The 13,470-nt window shown below is 41.4% G+C and overlaps 1 protein-coding gene across 1 annotated transcript; it reads left to right on the top strand.

Moving 5' to 3' along the window:
- The first annotated feature begins 3,305 nt into the window (after positions 1 to 3,305).
- Positions 3,306 to 8,706, top strand: NHLRC1 (NHL repeat containing E3 ubiquitin protein ligase 1). Its single transcript, XM_089682271.1, has one exon. The coding sequence runs from the start codon at positions 3,369 to 3,371 to the stop codon at positions 4,566 to 4,568; it is 1,200 nt and encodes a 399-aa protein (XP_089538397.1). The 5' UTR covers positions 3,306 to 3,368; the 3' UTR covers positions 4,569 to 8,706.
- Positions 8,707 to 13,470: the final 4,764 nt, after the last annotated feature.

The following is a 13,470-nucleotide window of genomic DNA, read 5'->3' on the forward strand; positions in this document are numbered from 1 at the left end:
TACAAAACATACACTTCATTCAGAGCAATGTACAGTAGCGCGATGCACTGTGGTGCTGTACATTGCCATATGATTTGACATGGTGCGCTGCGCTAAAAAGCGGCATGTCTGCATTGTATCGCAGCACAGTGCAGCACAGTGCAGCACAGTGCAGCACAGCTCTAGGATGTGTTGCAATGTAAATGGGACACAATTGTTTCCTGTGTGTTCTTGCAGTGACAGCTGTTTTACAATGCAGTAAAACGTCTTGTCATCACAGTATGTGTGAACTCAGCCTTAGGAAAAATGTTAGTGAATGTTATATTCACCCAGTGAAAGGCAACAAGGAAACTAATACACACATATTACAAATATTACAGGTATTATTTGCTATGGTTTCAAAAATGTTGAGATGTTCGCAAAGCAAATTTTGTAATACATTATTATTATTATTATACAGTATTTATAAAGCGCCAATGGTTCGCTCAGCGCTGTATATTACAAAGGGGGACAGAACATGTGACAGAACAATACCAATACAATGCAAAACATGAGGGGATCGAGGGCCCTGCTCTTTGGAGCTTACAATCTAGGAGGGAGGGGATGGTGGCACAGGAGGAGATAGTTGTGGGGGATGGAGTGGTAGGAAAAGTGGAGGAGGCTGGCAGGTTAGCAGGGAGTGGGGTAGGCTTCCCTGAAGAGATGGGTTTTCAGGGTGCGCCTAAAGGAGAGGAGAGTAGGTAATAATCTGATGGGTTGGGGCAGGGAGTTCCAGAGGATGGGTGACACCCTGGAGAAGTCCTGGAGGCGGGCATGGGAGGAGGAGACCAGGGAACTAGAAAGAAGGAAGTCTTGTGAGGAGCGGAGTGTGCGTGCTGGGCGGTACTTGGATATTAGGTCAGTGATGTAGTTCGGGGCAGTGTGGGGGACAGCTTTGTACGTCAGTGTTAGGATTTTGAATTTGATCCGTTGCGCAATTGGAAGCCAGTGGAGGGATTGGCAGAGGGGGGTGGCGGAGATGGAGCGGTTGGTAAGGTGAATGAGTCTGGCAACCGTATTCAGGATGGACTGAAGCGGGGATAGCCAGCAGCGAGGCAGGCCAGTGAGAAGGGAGTTGCAGTAGTCGAGTCGTGATATGATGAGGGAGTGCTTGAGCTGTTTAGTGGTTTCTGGGGTTAGGAACGTGCGTATTTTGGCGATGTTGCGGAGGTGGAGTCTGCACGAGCTTGTTAAAGATTGGACTTGGGGCTGGAAGGATAGGTTGGAGTCCAGAATGACACCAAGTACTCTGGCCTGCAGGGCCGGTTTTATGGTGGTGTTGGATGTGACGGAAAAGTCAATGGGGGGTGGTGTCCGGGCTGCGGGGGAAGACAAGAAACTCGGTTTTGGAGAGGTTCAGTTTAAGGAAGTGGAGCGACATCCAGTCTGATACATAGACCCTTTTGTGTATATTGCATATTCTAGATATTCTATATCTTTGAAGAAGATGAATATAGATGCATTTACAGTGGGGCAAAAAAGCATTTAGTCAGCCACCAATTGTGCAAGTTCTCCCACTTAAAAAGATGAGAGAGGCCTGTAATTGGCATCATAGGTAGACCTCAACTATGAGAAACAAAATGAGAAAAAAAATCCAGACAATCACATTGGCTGATTTGGAAAGAATTTATTTGCAAATTATGGTGGAAAATAAGTATTTGGTCACCTACAAACAAGCAAGATTTCTGGCTCTCACAGACCTGTACCTTCTTGTTTAAGAGGCTACTCTGTCCTGCACTCATTACCTGTATCAATGGCACCTGTTTGAACTTGTTATCAGTATAAAAGACACCTGTCCACAACCTCAAACAGTCACACTCCAAACTCCACTATGGTAAAGACCACAGAGCTGTCGAAGGACACCAGAAACAAAATTGTAGACCTGCACCAGGCTGGGAAGACTGAATCTGCAATAGGCAAGCAGCTTGGTGTGAACAAATCAACTGTGGGAGCAATAATTAGAAAACGGAAGACATACAAGACCACTGATAATCTCCCTTGATCTGGGGCTCCATGCAAGATCTCACCCCGTGGGGTCAAAATGATCACAAGAACGGTGAGCAAAAATCACCAGGACCACACGGGGGGACCTAGTGAAAGACCTGCAGAGAGCTGGGACCAACGTAACAAAGGCTACCATCAGTAACACACTACGCAGCCAGGGACTCAGATCCTGCAGTGCCAGACGTGTCCCCCTGCCAAAGCCAGTACATGTCCGGGCCCGTCTGAAGTTTGCTAGAGAGCATTTGGATGATCCAGAAGAGGATTGGGAGAATGTCATATGGTCAGATGAAACCAAAATAGAACTGTTTGGTAGAAACACAACTCGTCGTGTTTGGAGGAGAGAGAATGCTGAGTTGCATCCAAAGAACACCATACCTACTGTGAAGCATGGGGGTGGCAACATTATGCTTTGGGGCTGTTTCTCCGCAAAGGGACCAGGATGACTGATCCATGTACAGGACAGAATGAATGGGGCCATGTTTCGTGAGATTTTGAGTGCAAACCTCCTTCCATCAGCAAGGGCATTGAAGATGAAACGTGGCTGGGTCTTCCAACATGACAATGATCCCAAACATACCGCCAGGGCAACGAAGGAGTGGCTTCGTAAGAAGCATTTCATGGTCCTGGAGTGGCCTAGCCAATCTCCAGATCTCAACCCCATAGAAAACCTTTGGAGGAAGTTGAAAGTCCGTGTTGCCCAGCGACAGCCCCAAAACATCACTGCTCTAGAGGAGATCTGCATGGAGGATGGGCCAACATACCAGCAACAGTGTGTGCCAACCTTGTGAAGACTTACAGGAAACGTTTGACCTCTGTCATTGCCAACAAAGAATATATAACAAAGTATTGAGATGAACTTTTGATATTCACCAAATACTTATTTTCCACCATAATTTGCAAATAAATTCTTTCCAAATCAGCCAATGTGATTGTCTGGATTTGTTTTCTTATTTTGTCTCTCATAGTTGAGGTCTACCTATGATGCCAATTACAGGCCTCTCTCATCTTTTTAAGTGGGAGAACTTGCACAATTGGTGGCTGACTAAATACTTTTTTGCCCCACTGTACATTGTTGCAAATCAAGTAATTTTTTTTCTGATTTTGCATGATTTTGGTGTGTCTCAAAAAGCCTGTGTTGGAAAAATTCATAGAAAAGACATCTTTCCTTTTACAAAAGCTGTAGATATATTTCAGACCAATAGGTGGCATGGTATGACAAGCCATTGAAAGTGCTTTCTCATTGTGCGTATAATAGTAGTGCTGACTATTTCAGACCACCAGGTCATGTGACATGCTGCAGTGTGATCAGCTTTTGGTATTATTGTGAAGGATTACAGCTACAAGCAATGTCATCCCCATCACAGAAAGAAATCAGGACTATGAAGGATTTTTTGGATGAAACTGAAATGAACTTACTTGAATGCAAGGTTTGTTTTGAGAAATACAGTCATCAGCAAAGGAATAGGCCTAGGAACCTTCCTTGTGGTCACATCATGTGTCAGGATTGTGTTTCATCACTCTGCAACCCTGGAAACTCAAAGCTAGAATGTCCCTTCTGCCGCAGAGGTTGCAGGAAGTCTGAGACCAGTGTGTGCCTCCCTGTCCTACACCTCTTGGAAATCATAGGGCGCGTGGTCCCTGATCACCCAGAAAGACGATTTACAGATTGTAAAAGTAATCAAGTAGCAAGACTGAAATCTGCAAGTTTTAAGCTCAGCACGTCTTTTGGTGGTTGGGGTGTGCTTTTCAACCCTACTGGTACTGCATTCTGTTACAGCACCGGATGCTTGCTTGTGGCACATGATGGCAAAAAAAGGCTTTCAAGATTCACAAAAAATGGAAATTTAGTTCACGAAATGGGAGAGAAATCCAGTTCAGAAAATGGCCTAGTGTATGCAATCAGTGTGGCGGTCACATTGGATGGATTTGTTGCAGTGACAGATGCAGGTGATCATTCACTAAAGGTGTACAGTCAAGCTGGAAAATGTACTTTGATTGTTAAAAAACCTTTCCTCTTGCCTTGGGGCTTAGCCATAAATGCTGAAAATGAAGTCATCGTCTCTGACACTAATGCCAACAGTCTTGTTCTGGTAGCTGCCAACTTCAGCCAAGGTGGTATCAAGAAAATTGTTAACATATGTTTGTATTTGAGCCAGCCCAAGGAAATTGCCATCTGCCAAGCAAATGGATCAGTTATTGTGGTTGAACACCTGGCAAAAGACAACAAAAATTCTTCCAGTACTCGAATTAAGATTTTAAATAATAAGATGAAGATCTTAAAACAAATTGATAGTTTTAGTTTAAGCTTTTTCCTGCCCTTAGATGTGCACACATCTGGAGTAGCCTTCGATCAAGAGGGAAATATTTTAGTAGCAGATGTAAATAACAGATGTGTCATTTGCTTGAACAAATTGGAGGAAGGCAATGCCTTAAAGTATGTTGTTGCCAGTGGCCTCTCATACCCAGTAGCAATTGCGGTGATAGAGGATGGCTCCATTGCTGTTCTGGATAGTGGCAATCACTCAGTGCTAGTTTATTCTCCATAACTTAGTACTGGATATTCCAAGGACAATTGTTTTTATCCTTCTGTAATGAAACATAATAATAATGCTTGCTGACAACAGAATATAGTGATGACTACCATGTGACACAGGGTACGCCAATAGATATTTTGTGTGTATGCTCCAATAGTACATTATGTAGCTAAGAGTATGTATATGGTCAACAGTACATTGCCACCAGTATGTTGTACCGGTAATTCTACAGCATACAAAAGGTGGTATTGTAAGGGGGGGGGGGGGGCTGTGCATGGCACAAAATCAACTTTCAAAGCTTAAAGCAGTGGTTCAGTCTGTAAAAAAAAAAATTAAAGGTCAGCAGCAACAAATCCTACAGCTGCTGACTTTTAATAATTGGACACTTATGTGTCCAAGTGATCCAGTGGCACCTTCAACAGGGCTACTTCTTCACTAGCCTTTGGGTTCCCAGCACCAGCATCCTAACTGTGGGCAGCTGGCTGTGCAGCATTTGGTTCACAGCCGGGTGACCACTGTGGATGTGCAAGTTGCCCTGCACTTTGTGAATGGTCCAGAGTCTTCTGGGACCTGTCAAGTGTTCCAGAAGAGTGTGGAGAGGGAGGGTGGGAGGAGAGCTTCCGCTTGGATATCTTAGGCAATCTAAGCGGGAGCGGGTACCTCTCAAAACTAGCTATCTGCCCACCCCCCTCCTCGAAAATTACACGCCAAGTTAGGAAGAGGAGGGGGGAGGATGTCTTAAAGTGGAATTTCCCCTTTTGAGTGGATCTCCGCTTTAACTGAAAAATCCGAATATAGAAGCTGGTTGATTGCCATATATAGCTGCTCCAGATTCCGCCTACTCTAGTTTCAATAAATCGTTCCCTAAATATTTTAGACAATGGTGCTCTTCCAAATTTTTGGCAACAGTTTGGGTGAGACCCTTTTTTGTTTCAGCATGATTGTACCCATGTGCACAAAAGCAGGTCCAAAAAGACATAATTTGATGAGTGTGGCGCGGAACTCAAATGGTCTGCACAAAACTATGACCTCATCCCCAATTGAACACCTTTTAAATGATTTGTAACAAAAACTTTAAGCCAGCTCTTGTCATACAGCATAAGTACCTAACCTCCCAAATGCTCTCATGGCAGAATGGGCACAAAATACCTTCAAAATCTTGTAGACAGCCTTTACAGAAGAGGGGGGACTGTTATAGTGACAAAGGATGGAGGCAACTCTGTATAAATGTCCATCAAGCTCAAATGGATGTGATGGTTAGAAGTATGGAAAATTTTGATCATATAGGGTGTTCTGACACTTGTGCTGTCTAGGCTGGGATAGGAAAACGTGGTACAGTGGATGCACAATGTTTCATGCAACACAATAATGAACCTACCTGTATACCAGTCTGTACAAATGAATGTGTGTTCAGCAGAAACATGGCAGAAAACAAGAAAAGGAAAGACTTTCTTCTCCTTTGGGTTCCACAGAACCTTCTTACGTATACGTACAAATGTAGTATATACAGTATAGATTATCTAAAACTTGTGTCAGCACTTTGTGAACTTTCCCACTGTGAGGGATGCAACTTTTTGTATATTACTGGCTGTGATATGACCCCTTACACATGCTGCAAAGAGCACTGCTATGCAATTGCATTTACGGAAAATATTCATGGAAGCTAAAATATAATACTTTTGTGTTGCTTTAAAGAGCATAAAAACCTCAGCAAAGACACTGGTACCTTTTAATTTGAAATGTTTATTCAATTTATTAGTATACACTTGCACCATTTCAAAAGATAGAAATTATAGAAAATGAGATGCAAAATAAAGGATTATTCCGTAAAGGCTTCAAGGGGAGAATACAAAAATGTCCTAATGTGTACGAGTGAAAGCCAGTGCTTTTATTTCATTGATCAGGTGGGAATCACACTTGATTTGTATCCTACACTGGAAAATTAAGACTCTGTTTAAATGTAGCCTTATTACAGCAAAAATGAATTTAATAGGCCTCTGAACACTTCTTTTACAGTGCTCCTCATTGTAAATCAGTTTTAACTTGTTTTTAGCAAGCTGCTAGGAACACTAATATCACATTAATGTAGCAATAATAAACTGTATGCGGTATAAAGGTTGGTGAAGTGGGATTAAAGCACAATTTTTCCCTTATGTTATACAGGCGCATCACTCAAGTCATGTGTGGATTGGTCGCATGACGATGTAGCTTTACCTTACAGCAGTACAACAAGAATTCAGACGTATTTTGTATCCCAGTTTAATGGAAAGCCCAAATGTTCAGATCTGTGAAAATGTTAGGTTTTAGAATATACATAATATTTTCCTTGAGTAAATGTGTTTTTGTGTAGGGCAATCTTATAACCTAGTTGCCCATGTAGTTATAAGTCCTGGGATATGTTCCCAACACTCAATTCAGCCCCTGGGATGGTTGATGAAAGGATTACTAGACAAGTCTGGGTGAATGTGAAAAACTACTACTAGCAATTCAAACCATGATTCAAGGTTTTGTTCCTCCATTAGAGTATTACTGCTATCTCTAAACCTACCAGGTTATCTCCCACCACTTATGTTTCTTCTGTCATCTGAACTTCCTTGCCCCACTTTAGTTGAACCTACATATTTTCCTATGGAGAAACCATTACAAAAAGGGGCTGAAGATATCATAATGCATTCTTGAGGGACCAGGGAGTTCAGCTCAAAGCTGAAAGCTTACTGTGACTGTTGAATTGGAGAATACAAGGATGTGCTTCTCCTGGGTTTACAGGAAGCAACTTACTTCAGACTTACTTCAATCAGATCTAATAGAAAAAGTATTTCTCAATATGTTGGGAAGTGGGTATGTCCACCCTCATCAATCACTCGGGAGGGTTCACCTTTTTCCGGACAGAGCACAATTTGATATATATATATATATACACACACACACACACACACACATTAAATTATTTAGGTTAGACAGAGCACATAAACCCCCATGATCAGGGTTAACACATAGCAATATAGATTATACATTTCTTATAAGAGTTACAGTGTAATGTTTCCTAATCCTAATTTAGCTAAAGTTCTCAGGGATGATGTCTGTACATGTGTATTGCTTGCAAATATAATGTATTTGTTTCCCAAAATATAGAAGACAGTAGTTTTGTGAAAAGTATTCACAATGATGCATATTTGCTAACATCACCATACATGGCAATTAATATCAATGAAGCGAAAACAAAAGATGAAATTTAAATATAATGTTGCTGCTCAAAATGGTAAACTTTTAATAATATACAAAACCATGAAATGTTTTATTAGTTTATGGCAAAAACTAATCTTGTCTTTAGAATGAACAAATGAAGCAGATAAAGTAAATCCCCCCACAAAAAAAAGTAATACATTTCTTTTACCAGTCCTTAGATATGGTGATGAAATTGTTTTTTTCCCTTTATTTTCACCTGGTGACCCTGCAGATAGCACACTTCCTATCCTAGGGTTGACTACTCACTGTATCTATGAAGGAGCTGAGCTATGTTGTCACCCTAGGCTGCTTTCCTGACTTGTTCTACAAATACTCATCAAACTAAGGGTATTGCTTTGTAGTACACAATAGATAGCTGAGAAACCTGATAACATTGTTTGAGATTTCAGTTCAGTCCACAGGATGTTATTTGGACACTGGACTTCTGGTAGGATCAACAATTACCTGTTGTTGAAGAAAGTATACTTAGCCTTCAAAAAAGCAACCCAATGGCACCACCATATTTAGGGACTGGTAATATCTAGACTCAGGGATTTATATAACATTTATGTTCTTGAGTCTAGTTATAATTGAACATTTCATTTGTCAGCCCATCTAAAAACTGTGTGGGTAAAAAGGTGCATTCAAATCTTTGTACTGTACATCTGTCCCCTTACATACTGCTGACATTACAAGACAGGCTTAAGCATCGTACACACGATGAGAATATCGGATGAATGATCGTCCGTTTTTTGTTTGTTTTTTTGCATGCAAGTCTCCGCATCGAAAATGAAGAGGTTCCTCAACTTACGTAAATTCTTGTATGACAGAATAGAATTTCAGAAGTGATGTAATGTATTGTATTTTTAGACAAAAACTGTACTTATTAAACAAAAATTGTTGATCTGGTATAGAACAAGAAAAATGTTTGTGTGTTTCCCTTCAGATAATTAAGGATGAACTGTTGTGATCAGCTGTCGAAAGTTATGTACTAATGATCAGAATATTGCACGATCGCTTCAAAAGCAATATTTTTGTATGACTTTCTGATCTTGTGTACAAGGCTTTAGTCTTAATGATGGATTGTTCCAGTATTGTTAACTATGAAGACTGCTGCTATTGAATGAGACTCCCCTTGCTTGGCTTGGAGGTAGAGCCAGAACTGTTGGCATGGGGATCTCCTTGCATAAGAACCCAAGAGACAATAAACAAGTGATTTAATAGACAAACATCTACCCATAACTAAAATATATGGCCAGTTTGCCCATCTGAATCAAGCTGATGTAGTGGAAGTCTGTCATTTAGTTGTGGTATCAAATCCCCGCTGAGTTCTCTTTGAAATTGTATACAAGACCATATTTGACGAAAGGCATCACCCAGGTTCCCTAGTGCTGCTGACTATGTTGTAGCAGTGCCTGGGATCTGTCATTTGCAGTGGGTCATTGCATCGGTAGGTCTATACATCATTGGTGCGGTGCTCATCATGAAGAATTTGAATTTGACACTGAATTTAGATTGCGGGGACATTCTTTTTTTGGGGGGGTTTAACAGACTTTTCTTTGGTGTGGGTGTTTTTATTTACTATTTTTTTAATATGTGCTCCTTATTCACCTGGGGGCCAGTGTTATTTTAAAGGGGTCTTCCAGATTCTAATAAGTCCACCCCACAGAACCCCAAATCCCTTCTGTTGTACAGGATGTGAGGTATAAACCCTGATACCCATCAACACTGGAAGAAGATACCTTGCAAGGGTGGAAGGAGGCATGTCCCCCTCCCAATCTTGAAAGCCTGTGGCCTGGTAGGGTTTGTGAGGAGGTGACACACTTGCTGTTGCCTTTCCTTTCCTATGCCACCTAGGCTATATGCCTTTATAAAGACTTTATGAATCTTTAGGCGGATCTCAAACCATTTTTTAAGGGCACAGTACACATTTTTGTAAACAATCTGTATTGTCCATTTCCGAAAAGCCCAAAAATTGTTTAGGTTTGCCCCTTACAGTTCAAACTAGACTTATTCAGGTTTGGCCAGTCAGGAAAGAAGGGGGCAGTGCAGTGAGCATGCACCCCAGTCTTCCCCCCAACTCTTGAAGCATACACACTGGGGGGCAGCAGCTTGCAAGGGAGGGGGCAGCTATGTTGATGAGGACAAGATCCTCAATCCCATATCCTGTCCCACAAAAGTGGTGAGGGGTCTGCAGTCCCCTAAAAAAATTCATACCAGAGCCTTATGCAGGCATGTACTCTGCTGAGTTGTCCAGGAAAAAACTCTTCTTTCCCTTTTCTATGGTCGAGTTTAGTTTGGTTTCACTGAAATTTCTGCAAACCAAACTATGCCTGTTTACTTATCACTACATCCTACTAAAGCTATTTTATCAGCAATTTGAGAAGGAATGGCCAGCAATGGAGACCTCTGTCTTTCTCTCAATGGAGGATTCTTTAAAACATACTTTCAGTGTACAGTACATCAGGAAATTAAAACAGCACAAGAAAAAGTTTAAGCATAGAAATGGTGATTCATGTGGTATGGGTCTTTATCAAGTCTGTGGAGGGAAAACAGGCAGGGCAGAGTGTATACCGTACATCAGATTGTATAAAGTCAAGTAGTGTGAAGTATGATTGAAGCATTGGGTGGCATGGCAAAAAAGGGACATGGGGATAGGATAAAAGATTGTCAATGCAGGTATGTGACTAGAAGCCAAGAGGCCTATTGAAATGTAAGCAGGACGTGGAACAAAAAGACAGTGGACAGGACAAGTGTGGGATAAAGAGGTCAAAATCTCTGAAGCCCACAATAATATGGAAGAAAATGGAAGCGATAGAAGGACGTGTTGACATTGCAGTGCCGGAAGGGATCTCTAAGTAATATGCTGGGCATACTAGTACATTTTGACAAAAATTTTCCCAAAATTTTTATTTGGACATTCTGTGCTTTAGTTCTATTTGGAAAAGAGTTCCGTAAGAGCTCTTAGCAGTAGAAAAGGGAACATAGCTAGGGGTGGGGGGCATAGAAAGAGCCTAACTGATTAATGGAAGAGAAATTATTGGATAAGAGGTTTCTCATGTCCCTGGGACCCATGCACAACTGCTCCTCAGAGTAACAATCTTACAATCTAGAATACCTGTTTGAACTACTGTACTCTACCCATTGGTAAGCAACACTGACATATACCAGCATTGCTCTCCTGCTCCCTACCTCTCCACATTGATTTCACGCAAATCCTTACCGAGCTGAGCTTTTATGTCTGTGGCAGCACTCACTGCCAGCCCAAAGTACTGGAGGATGTGTGGATCATACCTGCACAGCCGACTGGCAGATTATTGATTTCTGCTAAATTCAACCAATAACCAAGTCACCTGGATATGAAAGAGGAAAAAAGAGCAGGTTAGTGAATCCTGAGACATCATTTGTTGACTTGGAGGCAGGGGCGGACTGACAACTCATGGGGTCCCCGGGCAATAGGGGGTCATGGGGCCCCAGTGTCCTTGCCCAAACTCAAAAAAGCCTATTAAAAAGGTACCAGGGGCATCTCATGGGGCCCCCTACTGACCCTGGGCCCTCGGGCAGTGCCCGAGTTTCCAAATGGTCAGTCCGCCCCTGCTTGGAGGCATGTGTCTCAAAAAGCCACGATTGGGAGCTTGGTTCCACCCTGAAGGAGATTTATTGTTACAGTATACACTTTCACTTTATAACATCAGCATTGTAATAGCAATACCAGCAATACTTATTTTTGGCAATGCAATATAAACTTACTTGAAAAAAATAATCTTTCATGTTGTGAGTTCTGCTTGTCTGTTGGCTGTCACTTTCCACAACTTCCTGCAGGGAATCTGCATGTTTTCCATCTTCACCTTTGCTGTTTACTTTCAATTTTAGACAACTACATATCCCATGGTACCTTGCTGCCTTCAAGTACCTATTCCTGTACTTATTGCTCCTCCTGAAACTCCTCTCAGCACCTCTGTAGTTTAGAAGGCAGGCTCTTTGAAATGTGGGACACAGCATTAAAAAAAGGGGTGTGTGAAAAGAGATTTACAAAAAAGCGGTTACATTATGAACAGAAAGCAATACTCAAAAATTCCTCAAAAAGTATGCTTAATTACAAAAATTGCATATGTAGACATTTAGGTAAATACCTCAGTTAGCCATCACCACAAGATGAGACAATACAACAGAGTATGACCTAAAACCAGAAGGTTAAAAACAGACGTCATGACCGGTCATGAATATTAAGTGCTGTAAATGTAATGATACTAGGTCTAGTACATAAGCAGCACTGACACACAGGTTACACCATTATGTAGGGGATGTGTTCAAAAAATTGTACCATAAGGCAAAACATCAGAAATGCAATGCTGCATATGCCAAGGGCCCTGCCCCTTCAACTATAGATAGAGGATGCTATATGGTGATATTATTATGGCCACAAAATGTATTCTATTCCATCACTCTGGACATGACTGTCTTTACTAAAGATCCTACCACTCATTTTGCTCTACGGTGCCTATTGTGGATTATTACTTAATTCTGTGTGTCACACAGTCAGTAGAATTGCAATTATACTGCTTCAAGTCTCTCTCTGATAGTTTTCCCGAACTGAATGTTTAGGTTTAGTATTGGGTTCCTGAATTCATCCATTATTGGTACTAATGTAGTTGGCATATGCAGCATTGCATTTCTGATGTTTTGCCTTATGGTACAATTTTTTGAACACATCCCCTACATGGTGGTGTAACCTGTGTGTCAGTGCTGCTCATGTACTAGACCTAGTATCATTACATTTACAGCACTTAGTATTCATGACCGGTCAAGACGTCTGTTTTTAACCTTCTGGTTTTAGGTCATACTCTGTTGTATTGTCTCATCTTGTGGTGATGGCTAACTGAGGTATTTACCTAAATGTCTACATATGCAATTTTTGTAATTAAGCATAATTTGTGAGGAATTTTTGAGTATCGCTTTCTGTTCATAATGTAACCGCTTTTCTGTGAATCTCTTTTCAAACCCCCCTTTTTTTGATTTGGTCTTTGGTTACTTGGCAGATAATATACATTCAGCGATATGTTGAATTTATGGTGCCTCTTGCCCCTTCTTTTTTATTAGTGGGACACAGCATTGCCTACCCACAGGGCATAGTGAACATGTGTCACAGAATTCAAGGAAGTAAATGTGTGAGGATTCTCACAAAGTAAATTTTCAATCCTCACGATTTTCCAAATTAATAGGAGTAGGCTAGAAATAATAAAATACAATGTGTTAATGAATAACTATAGGCAAAACTTTTTCTGTTTAATACTGGATAGAATAAGGGAGGGTTATAATCCATGTCAGTTTATTTTTTGCCATCTGTGTCCCGGGGAGATTTACCTCCACTTCCTGTCCTATAGCCAAAACTGTGGCTCTGACGAAGAGGTTGTGTCAGGGCTCCAGGTATGACCAGAGGTGTGTGGACTGACACAGGGAAACGCAGGCTTCAGGTATAGTGTAAATAAGACAATTTATTAAGACTAAACAACACAAATGCAGTGCAAGATAAACATAACACAGTGCAAACAAGCCAAACTCTAACAGATAACCATATATACAAATCAAACGTAGTCGGGCAGGCCGGGTCGGTAGCAAACAGGCAAACAGGGTACCAGGAATGAGCGGAAGAGTGGTCAGGTATAGCCGAGGTCAGGACAGGCGGAGT

Source organism: Staurois parvus, unplaced genomic scaffold, assembly GCF_062004578.1.
Source record: "Staurois parvus isolate SC_StPar_1 unplaced genomic scaffold, SC_StPar_1.0 ptg000287l, whole genome shotgun sequence".
Classification (NCBI taxonomy): Eukaryota; Metazoa; Chordata; class Amphibia; order Anura; family Ranidae; genus Staurois; species Staurois parvus.

Coding starts and splice junctions, on each gene's coding strand:
- NHLRC1 (XM_089682271.1), top strand. CDS start 3,369: ATGTCATCCCCATCACAGAAAGAAATCAGGACTATGAAGGATTTTTTG.